Source organism: Podarcis pityusensis (assembly GCF_964106645.2).
Source record: "Podarcis pityusensis genome assembly, chromosome: 8".
In the NCBI taxonomy this organism is placed as follows: domain Eukaryota; kingdom Metazoa; phylum Chordata; class Lepidosauria; order Squamata; family Lacertidae; genus Podarcis; species Podarcis pityusensis.
In genome coordinates this window covers 64,521,306-64,546,579 of record NC_138033.1, presented here as the reverse complement: position 1 = coordinate 64,546,579, position 25,274 = coordinate 64,521,306, and the positions used below count along the sequence as shown (strand labels likewise).

General features: G+C 44.1%; 1 protein-coding gene across 3 annotated transcripts in view; it reads right to left on the bottom strand.

Moving 5' to 3' along the window:
• Positions 1 to 17,789, bottom strand: part of CAMTA1 (calmodulin binding transcription activator 1) — a 713,455-nt gene extending 695,666 nt beyond the window's left edge. For 2 of the 3 annotated variants that reach the window (XM_081017106.1, XM_081017105.1), the window contains exons 1-2: positions 17,503 to 17,789; positions 573 to 691 (exon numbers count right to left, since the gene is read on the bottom strand). In XM_081017106.1, coding sequence (XP_080873232.1) covers positions 573 to 691; positions 17,503 to 17,527 — 144 coding nt within the window. In that variant the 5' untranslated portion in view covers positions 17,528 to 17,789. The remainder of the gene's footprint in view (positions 1 to 572; positions 692 to 17,502) is intronic. The other variant, XM_081017107.1, reaches the window with a different exon arrangement.
• Positions 17,790 to 25,274: the final 7,485 nt, after the last annotated feature.

The following is a 25,274-nucleotide window of genomic DNA, read 5'->3' as shown; positions in this document are numbered from 1 at the left end:
CATTCCTCAGAGACTAAATATTTCTGAAAGCCTTTATGCACATTACCAAATGTTTCATACATGGCTAGATTTCATTCTTTATACCGTCAAGAGGATGCTATATTAAAGCAATTTGAAAAGCAGGGAAGTTATTGTGCAAGCAGGGTCAAGAGCAGTTCTGCTGTTGGGAAGTTTTATCATCTTCCTCCTGTCTTTATCAAATTAACACTTGAGACAAAGATGCACCATAGCTACGTCTTCATTAATTCCTGACAAGTGTAAGAGCATTTACATCAGATTCACACAGATCTTAACTATACCTTGGAGAGAAGCAAAATGCAAGACATGCAAACAAATGCCAACACCTGCCACATGCAGCAGAGCCCACAAATTCTGCCTGTATGTTTTTAAAAACACAAACAATTCAAACTTCGTGCTAAGTTTCCAATGACTTGATTGACAATTCTTGCCGGGGGAGGGGGAGTGGCTTTACACTGATGGTGGCAGAGCCTTTCTGAACAAGATTTTGATTCCAATGTGATATGATTTAAACAATCCAGCCAGTGAAAAACACAGAAATTGGATGTATCTACCTCGTTAGTGTTCCAACGGTGCCTCTCTTTTGGTAAACTGGAACATTTTGGTAGACATTCAAGCAGCTTTTTCGGTAAAAAGATTTTTACATGACTTCCATTGCTGTTTCCATGATCATCTACAAAGAGGAAAAAAGTAAATACAATACATCAGAAAACAAGACTTAGAACTTATTCCTCCTCTCTGATGCAAAAGGTTCAAGTTCTCTCTCTCTCTCTCTCTCTCTCTCTCTCACACACACACACACACACACACACAGAGAGAGAGAGAGAGAGAGAGAGAGAATTCATCTCCATAACTTGTCGCATTACGAATACCACTTGTGACCATAAGGCTATGAGCCACTACAAATCTAAGCTTGTACCACAGACATAATAGTCCCTTGATCTCACAAGCGGAGACTAAGTTTATGAGCTGACATCTTTCCAAACCAACCACACAAGCTGCCAGCAGCTTTGTTCCCAAGTGATACTAAATGAAGTGTCAGAACAGCAAATCCAATCTCTGCTGCCACTTCTACAGAAGACATTCCCAGTACCCCAGTATGCCTTCTATACAAGGGAGAGCTAAAGAGGTAATTTTAAACTACAATCCCTTTGGGGATTTATTTATTTTTTAAATCATGAATAGTCCTAGATTACAGCAATAGAGCCTGAGTCCTGGGTTTGGTGTAGGGTTGACCACAAACCAGAAAGAGTACAACAAATAACTTCCAGTTCTAGACTGGAAAATAATGCAAAATAATGTTCTCTATTCACTATCTCCACACACACACAAAAAATCAGGTATGACAGTTGAAGGGCAAGTTCAATAGTGCTGAGAGTGTCAGGTCAGTATAAGAGATCATGTATGGTTCAGTAACACCACAACAACTCTTGACACTTCTGCAAATGATTGGAGCAGTCATAGGCCACTTGAAAAACAGAATCTGAATTGGAAAATTCAACTGGAATCTCATTAGCCAAGGTTTGCTCTTGGCTTACTGCTTGTGGTATGTTTTGAGAGAAACAGATCATGAGCGCTTGTTTGCAAGTAACACTGAGCCAGCTTCTGGTTTATTTCCCTCCCAATGCAACGAAGGCAGGAATAGGGGGAGTAAATGCACCAGTACATTGCTTGCCTTCATTAAGCAACAGCTTGTTTTTAACTATGCTTTAAAGTGGCATGTGACCTAGGCCACTGTGCTACTGATTCATTTTATTCAACAACACATTTTGAGAAATGAATACGTTTCCATGGGAAAGCATAGTACCAGAATTTTTTTCCTGCTCTGGATCACTGCATGAACCACATAACCATAGCATCCCAATCCTCACATACAAAAGGGCAGAGGCCTGGCCATTGCAAACTGCTATAGTCTCCTGAAGCAACATGATAGCTATTGAACGGCCACTAAACCACAAAGTCTCCCAGATGTCTAGAGTGTGCTGGAGCATGGCTGCCTACGTGGATACGTGGAGACCAAACCCAAGTCATGATGGACAGGAAGGCTGCACAGCTGTGGGGAGGGTTTGTTCTTCTCAACTTAAATTTCTATGATTACTCTACAGCATGTACTGTCCAAGGTGCTGTAAAAAAAAAAAAAAAAGCTTATACCAGTTAAAAATAAATATGGCCCTCTCTCCAGATTTTTCAGCATGTATGTTTGTATAATCAAAGATCTGAAAGGAAAAGCAAAAGAAGTTTGGATAACAAAAAGGAAAACATAGATGCAGTACAAGTAAACTAGCAGTGGATTATTCTGCTATCAGCCTTAGTTGTGTGCACTGAGCACATTTGAGGATTTGTTAGAATACCACATCCGGGCCTAAAATAAGGTGTAGGTAACAAGCGGCTATTCATATAGGCTGCATTTAATTTGCAGAAAAGAGGGGGGCAGACAGACATAGAAATAACATCTTATCCCATTGCAAAGTAGATTATCTTCCACTGACATTTCCAAATGTTTTTCTACTTTCAGTCTTACACAAGGAATAATGTGCATGGTCTAAAATACAGTCCTCAAGAAAGACTTGTATTATAAGCATCTATCAGCTTCAGCAGACAAAAAAGTACCGTATTTTTCGCCCTATAGGACGCACCGGCCCATAGGACGCACCTAGATTGGGAGGGGGGGATAAAGGGGAAAAAAATTATTTCCCCCCCCCCATGCGCGGGTCTGGGGCGGGAGAAGCCCGAGCTTCCCCCTCCCCCAGCCCCCAGAACGGGACCCAGAGCTCTGGGAGCTTGCGGGGCTGGAGGAGGGGGAAGCCCGAGCTTCCCGCTGCGCCTCTCGCTGTCCCCCGAATTTGCGGGGCTGGCGACGGGGAGGAGCAGGCTTCTCCCCCCCCCCCCCGCCAGCCTTCTAACCAAGTCGGGGGACAGCGGGAAAGGCGCGCTGCGCCTCCTGCTGTCCCCCGAGTTTGCGGGGCTGGCGACGGGGAGGAGCAGGCTTCTCCCCCCCCCGCCAGCCTTCTAACCAAGTCGGGGGACAGCGGGAAAGGCGCGCTGCGCCTCCCCGCTGTCCCCCGAGCTTGTGGGGCTGGCGGTGGGGCTCTCCAGGCTTCAGCAAAAGCCTGCATTCACCCCATAGGACGCACACACATTTCCCCTTCATTTTTGGAGGGGAAAAAGTGCGTCCTATAGGGCGAAAAATATGGTACTATAAAATGTTTAAGCTCAGGCACAAAGCAGAGCCAGGTCAAGACAGACAGGGAAGCTTTACTCAGGGATCAGTGTGGTATAGCGGTTGTCAGTCTAGAACTGGGGAGACCCAAGTTGAAATCCCCTTTAAGCCATGAAAGCTCACTGGGTGACTCGGACCAGTCACCAACTCTAAGCCTAACCTACCTCAGAGGGTTGTTATGAGGATAAAATAGGGGTGGGGAGGGAAGGACTATGCATGCTGCCTTGATGAACTAAGTCTACAGTGAACACCAAAATTACAGAAATGAAGCCTCTCGATTTTATCATTCTCCTTATTTAAAGCAAAGATCTGGCATTCAGATCTAAACTGTCTTTTCGCTCTTTCAAATTCACACTAAGTTGCTGCTTGCATGACAGAACATCAAGCAAAGCTGCTCCTCTTTGAAGCATCTACGTAACATAAAAAGGGACAGAAAAGGAAGTACTGTTGGGTTACACATGTTCTGATGCCAGAGTAAAGAAACTGTTAAGACATGGAGATCATGCGTCATTTTATTCTTATCAACTTTCAGCAACTGGAGTCACTGCTTAGTGCAAACCAAAATATGGAGCCTTTGGTCTGGATATACAGTGGTACCTCTGGATGTGAACGGGATCCGTGTCCCTACAAGAACTATCAACTTTTTATCGCTTCAGGAAGGGGCAGGGAACCTCCAGCTTGCAGAATTAATTAGACCAGCCAGGCTTCCTCATCTGACCCACAAGGCCATTTTGAAAAAGCCATGTGCATCAGCTGTGGGCAGCTGAAGTTGCACTAGGCCAAAAGGGGGATTGCAGGCACTGCTGATCAGCTGATTGTCAGAGCTTCAAAGCTTATCACAGGGCTTTCAGCAAGAACCAATGGTCAGCTGGTGAATCCTGAGTCTTCTCTTGAGTCCTGCACAGCCAACAACCCTCATGAAGGACCAAACCGGTGAAGGCCTCTTATCCATTTCATGAACCCATACAAACTTCACATTGACTGGAAGGGTAAAATAGAGCTAAGAACCAAACTGTCACACTTTATACACTGAACTATTCATTTCATGTGCACAGTAGACAAATGCAAAAATTGGGGCAAAGGAGGCAAGAACATGGAGCAGCAAGTGGCAGACCACAACTGAATTCAGTATTAGGAACAAGAGCTCCACGTCATTTTAAAAAAAATAAAATCAATACAGCTCAAGCAGAAAAAAATTCCCCGTGACAAAATAACAAAGTGGCTACATATTCAGGTAAGGCATCGTTCGTAAGTGTCTTGGGTGTAGTACACTAAGCCAAAACTTAGGAATTACTAACTGAACTCAGTGGGACTCAAAAATTGGAAAATTGGACTGGACAGCAGTCCAAGTTCTGCAAAGCAATCATCTAAACTCCATGGTACAAAAATCTTAAAAGTCTTAAAGGTAAGTGAGGGAAGGGAGAGAAGGCCAACCAATAAAAGTCCATAAAGGATTCTGAATTAATTACACTCTATAAAGTCTTGGTGGTTTTATAGCCTCATTCACATTCCTTGCACTTCATCCTCCCAAAGGAGGAAACATAGACAATAAAAATTTGAAACATACAACAGCAAACAAATCATGCCTCCCTCCCTTCCTCTACATACACATACCCCTCTCTCTCTTTTTACCAGTTCTTACATATTTGGTGATCCAATAGATTTGGAACTGTAGGCCTTTAACTATCAAAGCTTTGGTGCAAATAACTTTTTACTGTTTGCAATGTACATCCCCCACCAAAGGGTCCCATAAAGCAGACCTTCCATTCGGGTTCAAAACACTTCATTTAACATACTGTATTTATATTCCACCTCTCCATCCTACAAAGAACCAAGGGCACAAGAACAAATCCCTAAGAGCATTATACCAGCCACTGTGACTGCAGATATTTACACATGTTTATAATATCATCATCATTTATTAATTTATATACCACTTATATGCCAAAATGGCTTCTAACTGGTTTACAAATATAAAACAAATGCACAGAACATGCAGTCTTGTTCTACCTACAACCTATTCCAACTATACAAAAGCAACACGCTTGCACTGCTTGGCTGTTCTTCCCAACACTGACAAACAGCTGTGTCAGGTCAAGTCTTTTCCTGCCCTTGTAATTTCAACACACTCAAGATTAGGTCACAAAAAGGTAATCGTTATATTTTAGAACAGTAGTTCTCAAACTTTTTTTCTCCACTTAAAAATTGCTGATTGTCTTGGAGGAGTACTTAAATGATTTTTCTACCTATTGCAGCAATTGTAATGCACTGTGCTGGATTATTTCCAAGTGTATTTTACTGCTTCTTTTATTTCTTATGTTGTATTTTACTGTATACCTTCCGAAGAATACATATTGTAATACAATAATATACACAATAAGAATTAAAAGCAGCAATAAAAATACAATTAAAGTTCAATACAATTATTTAATACAGGCCTACTGTGAACCACCAGAACGAGACTTGCAGAAAACCTCTGTTTTAGAACTAAACAATCTGCCACACAAGATCAGGCGGTGGGCAGGAAGCCACAGCATGGGCAGGTATACTCCCAACAAATTCAACAGCCAGCATATGAATGCAAACAGTGAAAAGTATTTAATGATGTTACTGCTCTTTGGCAGAATCACTAGATTATGCCTCTAAGCAATTTTAGAGTTCAGGGAAGTATTTTTGAGAGAGGAAATAAAGATGTCATTGGAGACATACTGCAGTATGATTATCCAATTCAAGACATTTCTCCTGAAGCTTGGAAAAGTAATATTTTGGACTGAACATCTTGTCATTTATTTACCCTGCACACAGTTCTTCTGGATCACAAACAAGCTGATTACTCCCATCAAGTTCTCACTACATAATAATGTGATGACAGAACTCCTCAATGCAATTACTCTCATGCAGCTAACTGCTACTACCTATTCAAACTATGCTACTTCTCTGTTCACTTTCGTCTCCCAGCTGACGTAGGTGGATATGTACGGGGGGGGGGCACGGAGAGAGAGAGAACAGCAGCACCGAGGCCATACTTCACCAAACACTACAGGCCACAAATATCTGAATAGGCTACCTCCTTTCCTATATAGACCATCTCAAGAGTGTGGGCCCTCTTGGGTAGTCGTACCACCCACAAATGTTTGAGGGGTGCTGGCCCAAGAGAGAACATCCCCGTGGCATCCCCTACGTTGTAGAATTCCCTCCCCACAGAGGTGCATCTTCAGTAAAGGTAAAGGTAAAGGTAAAGGGACCCCTGACCATTAGGTCCAGTCATGGCCGACTCTGGGGTTGCGGCGCTCATCTCGCTTTATTGGCCGAGGGAGCTGGCGTACAGCTTCCGGGTCATGTGGCCAGCATGACTAAGCCGCCTCTGGAGAACCAGAGCAGTGAACGGAAACGCCGTTTACCTTCCCACCGGAGCGGTACCTATTTATCTACTTGCACTTTGACGTGCTTTCAAACTGCTAGGTTGGCAGGAGCAGGGACCAAGCAACAGGAGCTCACCCCGTCGCAGGGATTCAAACCACCAACCTTCTGACTGGCAAGTCCTAGGCTCTGTGCTTTAACCCAAAGCACCACCCACGTCCCTATTGCACTTCAGTATATAGGTTTTATTGTATGCTGAAAATTCACCACTTTGCCCCGGCCTTCGACATATATATCTCACCAAATTCTTTTGATTTTAAGCTGTTTTAACTGCTTCTATTGTTGCACTGCCATACAACCCTGAGACCTCAGGGTGAAGGGTGTGTAAGAAATCCAGATGATGATGATGATGATGATGATGTGCATTCTCAAGCTGCTATCTATTAAGTCCCATTCAGTTTATGCATGAGAAAGCAGAGTGAAGACGAAATGCATAAAATGAACTGCACAGGTTTGAAGCCAGGCTCAAATCGCCAAGTAAGATCAAATACATCTAAGAATATTATTTAACAAGAAGGTTTAGTGGAAAGGGGGGAGGGAGGGAGAAATTCTGAAAGCAGCAGTAGTAGTGCTAAAAATAGCCATCTGGGTGACAGACTGCAAGCTCAACATGTGCTTGAAAACTGAACAAAGCAGCAATACACGCCAGGGCAGTTTCCAGCTCCACGCAGCCTAGCTGGCCTTTTTTGTACAAGCCCTGGAGCGGCTGCATTTGTACCATTTAGGTTTGCTTCCAGGCAGTCGTTTTTCAAAGCCTGCAAAATTGTTTTCTCGCCTTTTACAGGGCACTTGTCTTTTCCATAATTATTGTAAAAGCTAAAGTAGTAAGAGATAAGAATCTACAACTGTAGGAACAAAATTGCAACAAGAAAAAGTAGTTACCTGTACTGAATTTTTTTAAAAAAACCAACCTCTGTACAGTTGTACCTTGGATCCCAAATGCCTTGCAAGTTGAACATTTTGGCTCCTGAACACCGCAAACCCAGAAGTGAGTGTTCTGGTTTGCGAATGTTCTTTGGAACCCGAACGTCCAACAGGGCTTCTGATTGGCTGCAGGAGCTTCCTGCAGCCAATCAGAAGCCGCACTTTGGTTTCCAAACGTTTTGGAAGTCGAACGACTCCATTCAACTTCTAAGGTACGACTGTATAAAAAAATATATATTCCAACATTACAACTTTCACATTGCAAGGTAGTAGACACCCTACCAAGAAACTCTGCCAATGCTTCCCCAAGCTGGTGCCCATAGATGTTTTGGACTACAACTCCCTTGCCTCAGGCAGCATGTTTAGGAAAGACTTCTTCATGACCAAGATATAAACAGCAGCTGTAGTCACTTTCAAGAAAAGAGCAGGAAGAATGTAACTTACACATAGCATGAAAAGAAAATGTGAGGGGGATGAGCCCAGGGACAACACCCTCATTCCCCAATGGCTTTCCCTCCAGCAAACCAACCTCCTGCTTCCAGGAAGTCACCAAACAACACACAAGATCAACCACAGTCATACCTCGGGTTGAAGTAGCTTCAGGTTAAGCATTTTCGGGTTGCGCTCCACGGCGACCCGAAAGTAATGGAGTCCATTACTTCTGGGTTTCGCCGCTCGCGCAGGCACTCAAAATGATGTCACGGCATGCACAGAAGCGGTGAATTGCGACCCGCGGATGCGGGTTGCATTCACTTCAGGATGCGAACGGGGCTCCGGAACGGATCCCGTTCGCATCCAGAGGTACCACTGTACAATATTATGTATCTTCAGCAACTGGTATTCAGAAGCCAATTGTTTCCAATCCTGGAGACTCCATTCAACAGTTAGAGAGAATAACCAGTGAAGCAGAGCAGGAAAATGTCCATTTCTATTTCCACATAATTTTTTCCCAGTTCTAGAAATGCATAGTTTCTTAATGATTAATCTAATGAGTAGATAGAATGCCACTGCATTTGGGCAATTTCAACATTTTAATTACTTTCTCAGATGACTTTACCTGGAAAATATTCAATACGTGGGTCTTTGGGCAGATTGAAACTAGCTTATTAATAGGTTTAAATGCCTTGTTATTTTCTTCTTAAATGATGCAAGGGAAGTTCATGATGCTGAATAGTCATGTCTTTACAAGAATGGCAATAAAAATAATTTCCAGGGAAAGCTTTGGATTTGTTTAAACACTGAAACCACATTAAGGCTGCAAACCTATACATACTTAGCTTGGACTAAGTCCCAAGAATTCAGTGAGACTTCTGTCCAAGTACACTTGTCTAGGATTGCACTGTAATTGTGCTTCAAATGTTTTTCCTAATCAAATATTTCACTCCGAATATATTTAGCTACAGGAAACTTTAGATTATTATAGAACAGATAAAATTTAGATTGCACATCTATATTTAGTAAACAAAACTTTAAAAAGCATCAAATGAAGATGGGAAACTAGGTGCCAATTAATTAAGGGTATTTGACGCATTTTTGGTAGATTATATGATTCAAAATTTCACTCTGAAGAACCATTAAGACCATCTTTCATCTCCCAGAATTTCTTCAACCCCATGCCTTTTTCTACAATATCAGTCCATGGCCATCACCACATCTTCTGGCTCACACAACTGAATTTCATACCATTATTATGCCTTCCTGTTTGTGTGAACTGCTTTTCCTGTGACTGTTTTGAATCTCCCGCTTTGGGTTATTAGATAACCCAAAGCTCTAGTATTACAAGTTAGAACAAAAATATATCTGCACTTTCTTTACATTTTACATAGTTTTTAAAAACCATTATTCCCTTTTTAGTCATTTTTCTTCTAAACTAAAAAGCCCCAGATATTTTGCCCATAGTAAAGGTGCTTGAAACCTTTTGATTGCATTGGTTGCCTTTTGAAAAAAGGGGAAAGAGCAGTTATCATTTTTGAGATGAAGCAACCAGAACAGTAACCCATATTTCAAATGCAGTTGCACTAGGCCAAATAATACCGGTCTCAGGAGAGAATAGCCTTACAGACCTGTACCCTCTTATTTTCATTCCCATTTGATTCCTGATCATCACTAGCAAAGAACTTGTCCTTTCCACACAAACACACACACACCCATACACTTGCAGTTATTTCAAAATGATATATTGGAATAAATCAATGGGTCACAGAAATTCTCCAGTTCTTTTCCCTACAGTGACCTTTTGGAACCAAGAAGCTTCCTTGCATCTTTGTCGGGGCCTGGAGCCAAAAGACAAAACCTGACTGGACTATCAACTACAGTATTTCCCAGTTTCCTAGGCATCAAAATGCAAAGCGAAAGTCACATTCCATTAAAAAAAACCTGGGGGAAAGTTGCCAGTCCAAGTTTCCTACCCTATTTACTAAACCTTTAATTTTGTAACATTTCTAAATATACTCAAAAATTGATCTGTGTCCACTTCTAGATGAAGCCATCAGTTTAAAGTCAGATGTTACTTAATATTTCTACAAGTGACGAAAATCTGTAAATTTAAGAGGGGGCACAATTTCATTTTTAAAGTGAACCCTATTCCAGAACAGCCATTTGTTGCTTAAATGCTGAAAAGCCTGCTCCCATTCCAGCCATGTATGAAAACCTCAGGGGCAGCTAAGGCTTCCAGCTGAACTAATATAGCAAATTCCACAGCAGAGATCTTTCTGTTGATGATTTGCTGCCCCCAGCCTATGGCTGGTCAATAAAACCAGAACAGTTCTTCAACAGCAGCCGCCGTCGTCATGCAGTACATTTTACAAGCAGGAGAATCAAAGTAGATGGCCACAGGAAATGCCCTTCAAAGTCCAAACTCCAACATGAGCAAGACCTTTGGACAGAGAGGTTTTTTTAAACAAACAACAACAACAACATGCTTTTCTTTAAAACCAGATCATATAACATGTCTATGTTCTGCAAGAGACATCATCAGATGCCGTTCCAATCCCCAGCCCGCTGAAGATTAAGTTTTATAACTGCCAGTCCTAAACTATAGGCACAGGCTACATTTTCCCTTAGCTTTAACACTCCACAAAGGTCTTCATTTTTCAAATTAAATGCTCGATTTTACCAAGAAGCAGCTCAGCAAGAAGCTATTTCAAATCTATACAATAGAGAATCCACTTAGCACAGCTATCTGCGTTCACCTGTTAACTAATCTGTTCATGGTCCCCCCCCCCAACCCCATTCTATGCCTTGCTATAAATATTCACTTGAATACTTAACACTTCAAAATCCACACACACTTTTTTGACTCCAGAAATATGGCTGGCAGTTTGAGAAATGAGTTTTAAATGCTGAATTATCTGCCCTGGTGGAGACGACTATTTCTCCATGCTTGTGTTCTGGTAACATTATCACCCCCAGGAAGTACATCATCACCCCAAGTGAGCCACCAGGCCATACAGTACAGCACTCTGGACAGAAATACTAAGGGGTGAAAACAATTTAACAACCATACTTTCAAACCATTCTCACAACAGGAGCAAGACTTTTGTACTACAAGAACATCCCTAAAACCCTCCACTGAGAATCGACACCTTTCCCTTGTCACTTATTCCCCCCTGTTGTGGGTGGCAGAGAACAGTTAAGAGGCAGCCACCCTTCAATACAAATGGATAAACATGACTTCCTTCTTAGCACCAGCGCTTTCCACTTCATCCATGGTGCCTTAAGGAGTGTATCAATGGCTTACAAAATACAGTCAGATTCTCAGACCTGAGAATGGTCAGCCCACTTGATTTCACACGCAGTTAAGTCCAGAGATTATTAAACATTAAGTTTTATAAGTTAACCGGAACAGCATCTCCAATTATAAACCACTAGTGAAATACTTGTCTTTGTACAATCATTAAAGGAGAGAAATGGCTCCCTTTATACTTTTGACAGAGGTTAAGTATCATGTGATTAAGCAAAGCAAAAAAGAATTTTTGCCATTCCCCCCCTCCAAGAAAGAGGGAGAAAGGCCACCCACAGGCCAGCTCACTAAAATTACAATAAATATTTACTAAGTGGAAAACAAGTTAATGTCAGGATGTCTAGAACAATCTGAGCTACTGTAAAGGACAGTGTAATCCATTTAAAAATTATGTAATAATTTACAAAGTAAACACAAAGTAATGAAGGTAAAATGTTCTTTTTGGGTGGGGATCAAGCAGTTTGGATTATGGCAATCTCAGAGAGCTCACAGGAGTTTGATGATGAGCAAGAGTTTTCTGAATGTTAATTTAAATGCCAGCATTCACATCTACTATCTACAAGGACCAGGAATGTAGTTGAGGAAGGGCAATACACAAAGAGACATTTCTAAACACCAATGCATGAATATCACATGACAACACTACTATCACATGGCATGGCAAGACTACATGACACCTTCCTGCTTAAACAGGGTGCAAGTCAGGCTTACAGCAGACCTTCTGCAGCAGAGAAACAAGTGACCTTGCAGGTTAATCGTCTCAACACACTAACAGCTGTTGCAGTCCCAAAAGAACTAGACTTCCTGAACATTGTACAAGAATGAAGCTTTAAGCGCTATTCAAGCAACTTTATGGCTTATAACTACTAGCCCACATGAAATTCATTCACCTCAAGTATTGCCTGTACCAAAACAGGACATCAACAACCTTTTACGTGAGGAAAATGCTTATTCGCATCTTAGAAGGCAAAGCCAGCATCTTCCTCTCCATTTACTCACCCACGCAAGCTCGATTATCCCGAAACTTCCACGGCGCACAGCAAATGGACGTGCAGAAGCCATGAATTTGGGAGCTCAAGTCAGTGATTTTATGAATGGGGGGAAAGATGTGGGTAATTGTATAACTACAGTACATGTTTAGCTGAATATGTGCAGCTGCAAATGAGGTATTTTAAAGCACAAGAGTTATAAAACTGGTGGAAGATTTTGAATGGCATCCTTTGACCTACTATGTTAACAAAAGACTCTTCACCTTCTCTATTAAGGCAAACACATATTAACATCCCATTCTATACTGTTTCAGCAGCATCTCCATAAGGAAAGAGAACATATGCCATTTCACTCCCTCAGACCCCCAAAGTCCATTCCAGCATGCAGGGCCCCAAGTACCCAGCCACAACAGTTTGATTGGGTGCAAGTCCTCTGTGACATCTGATACTACTACCGACTGAAAACCCATTGACTACATCTAGAAATTTCAAGTTGCTTTCCAGCCCTGCTAGCACTGCACAAATAAAGGCAACGTTGCATGTTTCTGACAAAGTTATGCAAATGAATGAAATCCTTGAACAAAAAGAAAACAATTCACATATGGTTTGGGGTTTTTTTTGCTGTTTGGAACCTGCTTTTTAATCTCAAGAGTAAACACCTCCTACTTGTCATATCCGTATGGTTAAGGTTTGGGCACAGCTTCCCACCTCACCTAATGCCACCCTAGTACTTTTGAAGTTCTAAATGCAATATGCAAAACAACAACTTTGATTGCAACCGATGCCTTGGCAAGTGTACGCAGGTACGACTACAGAAGCACAGAAAAGAACATTTAACCATCCAGCATTACACAGCCTATATAAAGACAGGACATGTTTAACCCTTGAAAACCTTTACTTGCAAAAAAAATTAAATATCTCACAGAGTTAGCATTCATATATACCAGCCCAATGTGTATATTTAAAATGTTCTTAAAGGGATCAGCCAATACACTACAAATTTCTTTGACAGTACATCACTACCCCCTTGTGGCTATGCAATAAAAGACTCGTGTTCCGATTTTCAAAACCGTATTCTCTTCATGCAACTTCACCAAAAAGTTACAGGCTTTACCTCTTCCCGTCACAAGTCATCTTTTTTTACCTATTGAGCTTTAATTAATTCCAAGACCAAGGTGACATCTCAATAAGACTTTTGTACAAAAGGTTCAAACACTTGTGGAGAATTCATTAACAAAATCAATTTGATTTTAATATAAAATTTATTGCTTTAAAATGCTGTAAACAACAATTTGATCCCTTATTTTATCCCTGGCTAGAGTCCTTGATTACTACTGCCACCATTTCAATTACTACACCACTCCCATTGTGCAGTAATTTTTAAAGCATAGACATGCACCATACCAACTTAATTTTAGTTCAGCTAAATGTTTTAGCTCTCGATCAAAAAAGAAGTTGAATGCTAATTTGTAATACATAAAACGAGCCACCTGAGATTGATTCGTAGCACCTCAGATACCATATCCCAATCACAGGTGGGGGGTTTTTTCATTCTCATTTTTAGACTACTTTGAATATTAGGCCTTTGACAACAGTATCTCACCTGCACCAACAGGCCCCAAAGCAAACTCTAAACCCACTGACTCAAAACAAGGGAAACTCCTCTGCTTACTGGACATTCCAAACATTTTGTGGGACCAAAATAATTCTAACCTACACCAAGAAAATGGCATGCACATGGATTATTGGCTAAATATTTTAACAGACAGGCACACAAGGACATATGCAAGGAAGATATGCATTGAGCAATTCCTTCTGATGGAGAGATGGAGACACAAGTTATGCACATTTACATATTTGAAGCATTAGAACAGATTGATTGATTTAAACAAGAAAAAAGTACACACATCACACATGTGAAGAGCCCTGGGATCTTCAGCTGAAGCCCAGTATACAAATTTAATAAACAACAACAGGATGGAAGGAAAGAAGGAAGAAAGATCATGCCACTAAGGCAAAATACTGTACTACTGGAAAAGAATGTTTGATAACATCACACATTGGGTATGTTTATTGAGTGGGCATATTATTATGAATGGCAATTCCCAAATCTCAAACTGCCTTACACTGAGCCACAGCCCACTGGTCCATCTAGCTCAATATGATCTACACCATTTCCAACTGACAAGGGCTCTCCAAGGTCTTCACCAGACAGGTTTTCCCCAAACCTTCTTACTTAAGATTATTTAACCAGAGATGCCTGCTGCAAAGCATGTGCTTTACTAATGAGCTAGTACTACTCCGTAGTAGATGATTACCTTACCAATCCCCATTTTGAAAAGCCACACCTAGAATGCCTAGCCCCTTTCCCTAAGAAACACTGGTACAGTTGGGTGCATGTGCCCCAGCTTTCACTTTGCATGGGCCACTGTTGTTGTCTGTCCTATAATGAACACACAGGATCAGCCCTTCCCATAATGCAAGGCCAAAAAAAAGCTGTAGCTCAGTGATAGAGCACCTGCTTTGCATGTGAAAGGTCCCATGCTTAATCCCTAGCATCTCCAGGCATGGAGAGCCACTGCCAGTCAGTGTAGACAACAGTGAGCTCAATGGATCAAGTGTCTCTTTCAACAGAAGGCAGCTTCCAATGTTCCTAAATGGATAGCACCAACACACCTGCCTACAGGTGAGGGAGGCATATTAAGATTGTTATGGCTCAGCATCAATTAGGCCATATTGCACCTGTGACTGAAGTATATACAGGAGAAACAAAATGGTGCCAAGAGGTGAAGGTGAATTGAAAGCAGTCAATCAACCCCATTAAAAACATGTCCCCTCTCAGGTGTCTTACAGCGTGATGCAGAAGAGGTAGTAAACCAAGGGCTGAATAGCCAGCCCATGCCCCACTAAGCCCACAACACAGAGAGGAAGCAACAAGGGGAAGCATCATAAAGAAACAAGCAGATGTGAGTCAATTACAAACCTAAGCGTAAAGTTGGGTAAATGCCATCAAATTTATTTACTTCTCTATACGGAGAGGGGGAGACGAATGTCCAGCCACACAGGTGTGCCTGTGCTACCCAGAGATGGCCTGTGGAGCATACATAAGGGTGAAAATGCTATCATGCACACATTTAAATCACACATATTCATTATTCTATACAAACGGCTGCCTCTCTACTTGTGCATGCCAAATACCTACATGCATGACACTGCTGTAGCCTCCACTTGCACCTCCAAGCAGCAATACCATACCTTCTCCTTGAACAGCAGCAGAGGATAGACTATTTGGAGCAATATGGTAATGCCTCAGCTGCCATGAGAGGCAAGGCCCTGTCCTCCACTCAGTTTATTCAGTTTCCCACCCACCCCCACCAACAGAAAGGATGACCTGGCCTCCAGCTTACCTTTTAAGGCATGCCCTTGGCTGCCCAGAACATTGCCTCTTTCTCTGGTCCACAACATTGATGTTTTTTTCACGCACATATTAATCATGCACGTACCACAGCACTTTTCTCTGCCCATGCTAGCTACCAAGGATCAACAGGGCTATATTTTTTTAATGTTCCAAGGCCTTGCCCTTCTCAGTGACAACAGCAAACTGGATCCCCACATAAAAAGGCTGGATGTATATATTTCCCCTGCCCCTTACTCCACCACATCTTACCACAGCCCAGCAAAAGAGCTGGCAAAATTATGCCTCTTTTTCCCTACATCTGGAGAAGTCAAACATCCCTTCCCTCCAATTGCACAAATAGCAACGCCTGCTGTGACCTCACTATGGCTCAAACCTTACCCTGCCTTCAGTAAGCAGGCCTGTCCCACCAACACCGTACAGCAGAGTGCCTGTGTCCTTGTATGCAATCAGGCACAGATCTCCCAAACTGACAAGTAAATGCCCACTTTCACCTGCATTTGCCATTGGCAAATTACTGTGTCGGTCAGCAATATCCCAACACGAAAAGGCACCAATCTCATGTCCTGCTTAAATATACAAAAGGAAGTGAGGGCAATCGCAACATTCCAGTGCCAGAGACTGGAAAGAAAAGTGCCAGAGCTCTTTCCCCAGTATGCAAAGAGTGACTTTCACAGACCTTTCCACTGACAATGAGAACAGGTGGCTCTGTTGCTCCTTTGACTGGCAAACCCTGGCAGGTGAACCATGTGTTCAAAGGCAGGGCTTGTCCGCTTGCAATCCTCACACAGAAAGATGCTGCTTATGCCTTTGGTGTGCACAGGGATGTAGGAGCATGTCACAGCTGCCAGACAGCCACTCTCTTAGCACACAGGACCTTAACCCACCCAACCCTCCCCACTTGGACGTCATCACAGTGCACTGACAGAACTGGCCAGCCAGCCCAAATCGCGGGACATGCCAACTCCAACACGCTCCACGGAGCAGGCAGACGTCACCTCTAGGGGTTTCTTTTCTTTCTTTTAGGTATTCAGCACCGAAAGGCAAATATTTTTGATTTCTGACTAAAAGTGCTGCTTCCTACCCCACCCCCCAGCCTAACAAACAAGAGGCACAGACGTGTGTATGTGTGTTTTGTGTTCCCACGCCGAACTCTTCTCTTTTTGCGCCCCTCCAGCATTCTTCCTGCAGCTCAAGGAGGACACCCACTCCATCACCATCACCCCAGGGACAAACCCCCCGTTCCCTTAGGGAAGACCCCCCGATTCTCTGTCTTCCCACCCCACCCCCCGCCTCACTTGTCATGCAAGGCAATGAGAGGCGGAATCCTATTCCGGAGGGTCGCCAGGAGCAGAGGCGGGGGAGGGGTTTGCGCGCGCGCGCGCGCCCCCTCTCTCCTCGCCCCCCCTCTCCCATTGGCCGGCCATTCCCCGCCCCCAGGCTGCCCCCTCCGCCGACCCCTCCCCTCAGCAGCGGCAGCAGCTCCTCGAAACTTTCGGGCCGGGAGACCGACCCGAGACGCCGAGCCGAGACACCGCCTCGTTGGGCTGGTTTGGAAGAATTTTGGAGGGAGCGCGCGCGAGGCGGCAGCGGAATTCGAGGGAGGGGGCTGCCCCCCCCTGCGCGCGCGCGCGTTCCCGCCTGCGCGCCACCGCCGCGTGTCCCCTCAGCCCTCCCGGCTACCCTCCCGCCGTCCTCTCCATCAGTCAGTGAAACCAGCCGGGTCTGTCCTGCCGGCGCTTCGGTTCCCTCCCTCCCATCCCTCACAGCTCACCTTCCGGCTTGTTTTCGGCGGCCATTTCCCCTCCGCGCGCCACATCCTCCTCCGCCGCCTCCTCCTCGCGACCGGGATCCAGGCAGGCGCGCGCGCCGCTGCCGTTGCCGCCACCGCCTGCTGCCCCCGCCCCTTCCTCCTGCCGACCTATTTCCGGTTCCGCTCCCTCTCTCTCAGGCCCCCCCCACCTCTTTCCCCTGCTGTCGCCGCTGTTGTTACCCCCCTGCCGTCCACCTCCAGCCCCTGCCGTTGTTGCCTGCCTGCCTGCCTGCGTCCCCTCGCCGCCGCCGCCTCCGACACCGGGCCAGCCAACCGACCCCCCCCCAGGCGCCGCCTCACAGGCAGTGCGACGCTCCCATTGGGTCTTTCGCGGACTGATGCCTGTCTCCGCCAACCCTCGCTGAGCAGAGGCGAGCCGGAAGGGAGGATGGGCCTGACTGGCACCGTCGCCGGCCTATGGGCGACTAAGTCGGCGAGTGGGCGGGAGAAGAGGAGGGAGGCGCATCAGAGGCGCTAGTGCGGCCATGATGAAAGGAGCGGGGAGAGGCAGAGGGACTCTCTAGAGTGGGGAGAGTAGCCAATCAGACTCTAGAAAGGTGCGGAGGGGGTTGATGGCAGGTGGTTCAGCCAATAGCCGTGCCAAATGAGGGCGTTAGGATGGATGCGGCGGGGAAAAACCGTGACGCAAATGCGAGGCAGCGAATAGGGCGAGAAAGCGCGACGCCGGAGGGAGGGAGCCGCGTCCCAAAGGGAGAGAAGGGAGCAGAGAGGGAGAATGAAGGCGGGGGCTGAAATCCGATGCGCGCTCCTATTGGTCAGCTGGCATTGACAGGCAGCCACGCCCCTGCTCGCCTTGTTAACCCTAAACAAAGGCTCTGATTGGCGGAGGCGCAAAAGGGGCACTGTGACCAATGGGGGGGGTGCGGAGCGAATCCGCAGTTCTGATTGACCAAGGGGTCCTCTCAGTGGTTTACTTAAATGGTTGAAAGTGTCTAGATCTCTGTCCGATTGGAGGATCTCCCTTGGTCCCTGCCATCATTGGCTGTTCTGCTGGGTTCTGGAGGGGCTGGTGTCTGCATGGGTCCTTATTTGCAAAAAGCAAATAAAAAGATCGTTATTAATCCATTAATTAATTAATTAATTAATTATGCTTTGTGTTAACTGCATTATCTGTTTATTGCTGTGCCTGTTTTTCTTATTACTGCGCCGATTAATTTCATTATTGCAATTATAATTTTTTATTGATGCAATTACAATTTTTTATTGTTATAGCAACTATTCCATTTAAAAATGATAATGTTAGGACGGCTGTTCGTATTATCACCATTATAATTGTTGCAAAGATTAATTTAATTTAAAAGCATACATTTAGGACAGAAAGTGGTAATGGTAATACTGTACAACCATTATTAATTTCAGGAGCCCTCCACCCCACTGCCAAGCACCTCTTGGTCCTGCAAGCTTTATACTGTACAGGAAACTTTCAAACTAAAGTTTTGGAATTTTTTAACCCAAGTACCTTTTTAGTGGCTCAAAACATATTTTAATAGATAAATCTGCCCTATTTATTAAAGTTGCTGCCCTAATATGTTTATATTTTAAGTCACAGGAATGGATGCATAGTTGCAACAGATGTTTTTCAGTTTTCTGTACTTCAAAAGCTGGGAAATCATATTCATTGTAACATCCATCTTGCGTAGATAACTCCATAGCTGTAACTCTGCAATATGTGAATAAGTCCTTCTTTTTGTCTTTCCTCATTCAGCTTCATTGCGTGAGCCCACTGGATTCTATGAAAGAGTGAAAGAAACGTATCTCTATCCCAGGGGGTTCCCTGCCATTTTCTCCTGTGGTGCTTGTGAAAGGTCTCAGTGAATATCCCCTCCCAAATCCACAGTGCACCAGAGGCTTTTTTGTTTTTCCTGCTCAGTTTGACCTGGCTCAGTCTCTCCTACATTGAACATGCCTACATTTCGTTGCATGCCACGCCTCCACAGGTGCGTGAGAGGCTGTGACCGGCTGAGGTCACCCAGGGAACCTCATGGCCAAATGGAGATATATATACCGGTATATATACTGATGAGCCCTGCTGTATCCCCTCGCTCGACATAAACTCTTGTTGCCTCTTGGTTTCCTCTTCTCTCACAGGCTGATTTCCCTCCTCATAATAGTCTTAGCTGCATGGCCAAAGAGGGAGGGAGAGGAAAAGCTTTATGTGTAAGAAAGGAAACATTATCGTTACGAGTTTGGAGGGGTCAGTATTGATGATACCATGGGTTCCTTCCAAACCTGCAGTCTTGAAGCTCCCAACAGGTAGAATGTATTAGAGGAAGCCTGCCAAACCAATTCCTTTGTCAAGGTAATTTAGGCTTTGGCTGGCAAGTTAAGTATGGCAACTGAATATAGCCAAAGAGGTTGCTCAGTTTCTATAGAGATAAATGGGTGTGTCTTTTTCACCTCACCAGGTGGGATGCCACCTTATCCTAGAATGGAAAAAAAGAAAAAACCAAAGGGCTGTGCATGGGAATATGTGAGAGAGAGCTGGGCTGATGCTGGAAGCGGGAGACACAGCCTTATCTTGCTCCGTGCTGGATCCAAAGCTGGGTTTGGTACTTCTCTGGAAACCTAAAAGAAAAGCAAGTTCTGCTGTGGCATTAATGCTGTGAGCCCCTCCATCCCCTGCACAGGTTGTGCAAATAAATCCATACATTCTAAAAACACCACAGACTCCACTGACCTTCATTCCAAGGAAACCAAACCCTGGGAAAAAACACCTGGAACCCCTAGAATCTCTCATTCCCCAGAAATTGGGGTGGCACCTAACATTATAAAGCCCCAGTTTACTCTCCTCACCAGGAAAGTGACAGTGAAAGTAGGGAACCTGGAGCGATACCATCTCCCTGCTGAAGAACCCTGTGTAATACCATAGCTTGCACCTTTACACACAAACAGAAATTTGCCTAATAACATCTCCATATACTTTATTTCATAAATTTAGGAACAGCTTGGCTAGGCACCAGCAGAATACTCTTCATTGCAAAGCTGATGTGATTTTAACAACTTGCTTTTATAACATATTCATATATTTAGAACCAGCCGTCAGACTCCGGATACTTGGAGTACCTCATTATTAATCTCTTCCTTTTGCTGCCCATCGAAGATTTATTCCTGCTTTGTTTCTAGCGATCTCCTAGCCAGTTTCTAATCCATAACAGATCTTTACCTCTCACCCCATGACTACCTAGTTTTCTTAATAGCCTCTTGTGAGGAACTTTATCAAAGACTTTTGAAAAGTCTAATAAATTTTATCTGCCAGCAGCCCTTTATCCGCTGTGTTGTTGGCTCCCTCAAAGAATCTTATTAGGCTGGAGAGGCAAAGCTTTTCCCTTTGCAGAAGCCCTGCTGCTTTGCCCCTATCATACCATGCCATCTTTAATTATTTTTTGCAGCTAATTTACCTGGTTCTAAAGTCAGGCTTACTGGTCTGCCATTCCCAAGATTACCCTCAGGCCTTTTTCAAACAGATCGGCAAAACCCTGGCTACACTCCAGGATGAGAACTGATTTTAATGATAGATTAACTTTCTACTTTTTTCCCCTTCAAGCCGCGCAGCTGTTTAATTCTTAAAATCTTGCTGAATTCTTGAATGCATGCAATCTAGTGCAGGTGATTAATTGCAGTTTACTGTATTAATTTGTTCTACAGCCTCCTCTTTGACATCTTAGTTTCTAATAGGGCTAAAAAAATTTAAAAGAATAGGGAAGCTGGTCATGTCTCTTGTGAGGAAGCAAATTTTAATCTCTTTGCCATTCCTGCTTTGTCTGAATCTCTTTGCTGGGGAAGTTGAGAAGGCTGGGGAATCTATTGAATCATGAACCTTCTGTTTCAAAGCTTTCAAAGTTCATGGTGCTCAATGTCTCTTGTATTAAGGGGCATCTTTAACTGGGGTTCCCTGAGAGATCACTAATGATAGACCAGCTGACCAAAGTTCAGCTGTTGTGCCATGATGGTTTACGCCGCCAGTGCAGGACATGGAAGTTCCTTTTTTTTTTTTTTAATCATATTTATTAAAGTTTCCAAGATACAAAAGATAAAAATACCAAAAAAATAAATAAAAATAAAATACATTTGAAACCTTACTTTCATTACCAACTTTCTGGGACTCCCCCACCCCCCTCCCTACCGCATTCCCCTTTCATTAATTTGGTTCTACAAGCTCTCACTCCCAATTTAAAACTTAATTTGTTTAACCCACTATTCAAATTTAAATTATACAATCATTCCACCATCCCTCATCATTAACAGAAAGAAAAAAAGATTTTTTCCCCGAGGTCCGCCCCAGTTTCCTTCCACGAATTCCCTTTTTTTAATAAACACGTCCAGTCAAAATAAGATGATATACAAAAAGCTATATAAAGATAGAAAAAATAAAAAATATAAAAGGATTCAAAAAGTAGTTACACAGCCTTTGGATTCTAAATCTCCCCCCCCCCCCTTCCCCGGTTTGAATTCCCCATGTCCATCAGTCTGTCTGTTGTCAGCCTGGAAATCTTAGATCCATAATCAGATTTTCCCCAGTTCCACCTTGCCAGTTTTTTAATTTATTTATTTTTATGATATTTAACTTCAAGCATCCAATCTAAAAACAGCCCCAAAGGGCCTTTAGCTTCCTTGGTCTTTAAGGCTCCCCCCATTGTTCTTTCCATGTCGTAGTCAGTCCTTTGTTCTTTTTTTCTCACTTTCTCAGGTTTCTTGTCCTGTTCCGCTGCTAAAACGTTCTAATTCAGAAATTTGGTACCTCTACAGGGGTTATTGTTGTTCAGGAACAAAAACTTACGTCCAGTCCCTTCCTTTCTTCAATAGAAAATTCTATTGTCTCCTTTAATATAAACACCCCTGTAGACAAAATACTGTTTCAGTTTTGCAGCTTTCCCAGGAGATAACAAGTCCTGTACGATTCCAAGAGTATTTTTCCACTTACGACCGTTCTTGTAATGTCCCGAAACCCCTCTAGGGGGATTGTGATAACTTTGTTTCCTCTGATCCAAAAGTCCGATTGTTATTCCTTATTTTCGACAGTTTATATCCAAATTGTAGCAAATTGTAACAAAATTAACTAGCAAAGTCCTCATGGCAAAGTCCTCTTTAAATTCTCCAACTTTGACAGCTACTTTGACAGCTGTCAAAGTCTCCGTCTCTCTTCACCAGGCTCTCTCGCAAATCGCCCCGGTTCCCAGGGGGGGGTTACATTTTCCTTCTCACCCTCCACTCTTCTCCTCCAGCACAGTTCTTGTAATTTCCCATCGTGGAATTATTAATTTTTGTCAGAAATACGCTTCTCTCTTGACCTTGGTTACCCAGTCCTTGTTTTAGAATGTTTACGATGGGGGGGGGCTGACTTCCTTTTTGGATCCCCCCCGCTCGTGCCAAATCCGAAAAAAAATTTCTTTTTTTTCTCCTTTTAAACCCGGTTTCCGAATTACTCACGGGTTGTTGTTGATAGTCCAAATTTTCAATAGAAGAAGTCAGCGCTCTCCGTCGAATGGCATGCGGCTTCGCTCGGCAGGGAAAGCAGAGGACTCACAGCACCACGCTACTCCCCGGCACCCGATCCGTAGCCTTTAAAAAGGCTCCTTCACGAGTCGGGAGGGCGCTAACGGTGCCAGCCGAGTCACCCATGTCCACGGGCTTCGTGCCCGTGGTTTTTAAGGGTCCCCGCGTCGCTGGCGCGGTAGGACCCAGCCCCTGCCGAGCAGACTCCCTCCGGAGCTCGGAGGGAGTCCGCCATTCGGCGATGGCGCCAACCCGGAAGTCCAGGACATGGAAGTTCCTGCTGAGTTCCATACCCTCCAAGTGTCCTGATTTTCCAGGGACACCCTAATTTTACAGAAGCTGTAAAGTTTTTTATTTGATCCCAGAAGGACCCACTTTTCCTTAGGACATCCCTGTTTCCATTGGAGAAATGTTGGAGGGTATGGTGGGACATCCCTATTTTCATCGGAGAAATGTTGGAAGGTATGGAGCTTTGTGACCCCTGAGCCAAGGAGATAAGTAACTATACAACCTTTAGAAGACATCTGAAGGCAGCCCTATATAGTCTTATTATGTGTTGGAAACCACCCAGAGTATTATTATTATTATTATTATTATTATTATTATCATCATCATCATCATCATCATTATGGAACAGGACGTCCCTATTTTCTTTGGAGAAATGTTGGAGGGTATGGAGTTCTTCTGGGGCACATTCTGTTCAGCGAGGGTTGTGGTGAAGTCAACACCTCACCTGAAGAGGTTGTGTGTGCCTAGATGAACAACAGTTCCCAGAATCCTGAGCATGTACATGTGCCACATCTTGCCATGGTCCCTCTCCTCTGCCTAAGGCTGAGCCATCCAGTTGGGGGCATGTGGGACTTCAAAAGAATGTAAGAAGAGACCTGTTGGACCAAAGACCCATTTGGTCCCACCCTCCTTTTCTCATGTGGCCAACCAGATGCTTCTTCTGGGAAGAACATAAGCAGGAGCTGAACCCAAGAGCCCTCTCCCCTCCTGAACTTTCCAGCAACTGGCGCTCAGGACCATTACAGCCTCTGACCATGGAGACGCAGCATAGACATCATGGCTAGCAGCCGTCAACAGCCCTCTCCTCCATTAATTTGTCCAATCCTCTTTAAAAGCCATCCAAGTTGGTGGCCATCACTGCCATCTGTGGGAGCGTGCTGTGTTGGAGGATTGGGTATGCGCCATCATCTACCCCTCCTCTTTTGGGTATTCCGTTAAAGGAATCCAGTGGTCGTGGATCCTGTCCAATGCCCTGCTGGTGGCTAGGGCCATGGCACGACCTCCGGTGACATCATGGGGGAGCTTCCAGTTGTATTTACATCAACAAGCTGCTCCCATTGGTTGTTAACCCTGATATGACTCCCGGCTGTCCAGGGTGGAGTCTTGTATTGCTGTTTCATCCAGTGCCAAGCCAATACTACTCACATGCTGTAACCAATAAAAGTTGTGGCCTAATTTTGCCCATGAACCTAAAATAATGTGTCTGTGTATCTTATTATAATCCTATGTGGGTGGAGGTCCTCAACTCACAATCATGGTTTCACTATGTGCTTTGTGAAGAATGGCTTTCTTTTATCTATCCTATTTAAATAAATAAAAAACCCAACATACCAGCATTCCTAGTAAGGAGCCATGTTTTACAGAGCTTGTTCCAGAGTAGAAAACAGTCGATGCATTTTGATTTTATTTTTTAGGACAGCAATTAAAGCTGCCTTCGTTTCGAGAGCTGAAGAATCAGCGCCAATCCAGCATTCCCATCGCAGATGTCAAGGAATCCGTGCTTCGATGAGTCCCCCCGGTAACGGAGCAAATTGCTCTGTCCTTTTCTGGAGATGCAGAGTGCCTTGGCACTGCCGGGCCATCTCCCACTTCTCCTCCTTCTCCTTGCCTGGCTGCTTTTTGCTCCCCAGCGCCGTCAAAGGCACTTGCTGCCTCCTCAAGCGGCGCCTTTGGAACTGGACCACATCAAATGCCTTCACAATGCAAATGAAGATGGAAACGCTTGTTTCCTTTGATGTGTGTGACTAAACGCTCAAAAGGGATCGCTTCCCTTCTGCGCCTCTGGAGAACGAGCTTCCCTTTCTCAACGACCTGTTGGTTTTCATGGCTTTTTTTTCTATTTGTGCTGATGACTGAAGCAAATTTGGGGAGGGGTGCAGAGGGAGGGAAGACAGACAGTCGGAGATGGAAATCGTCCAGCTTGTTTGTCA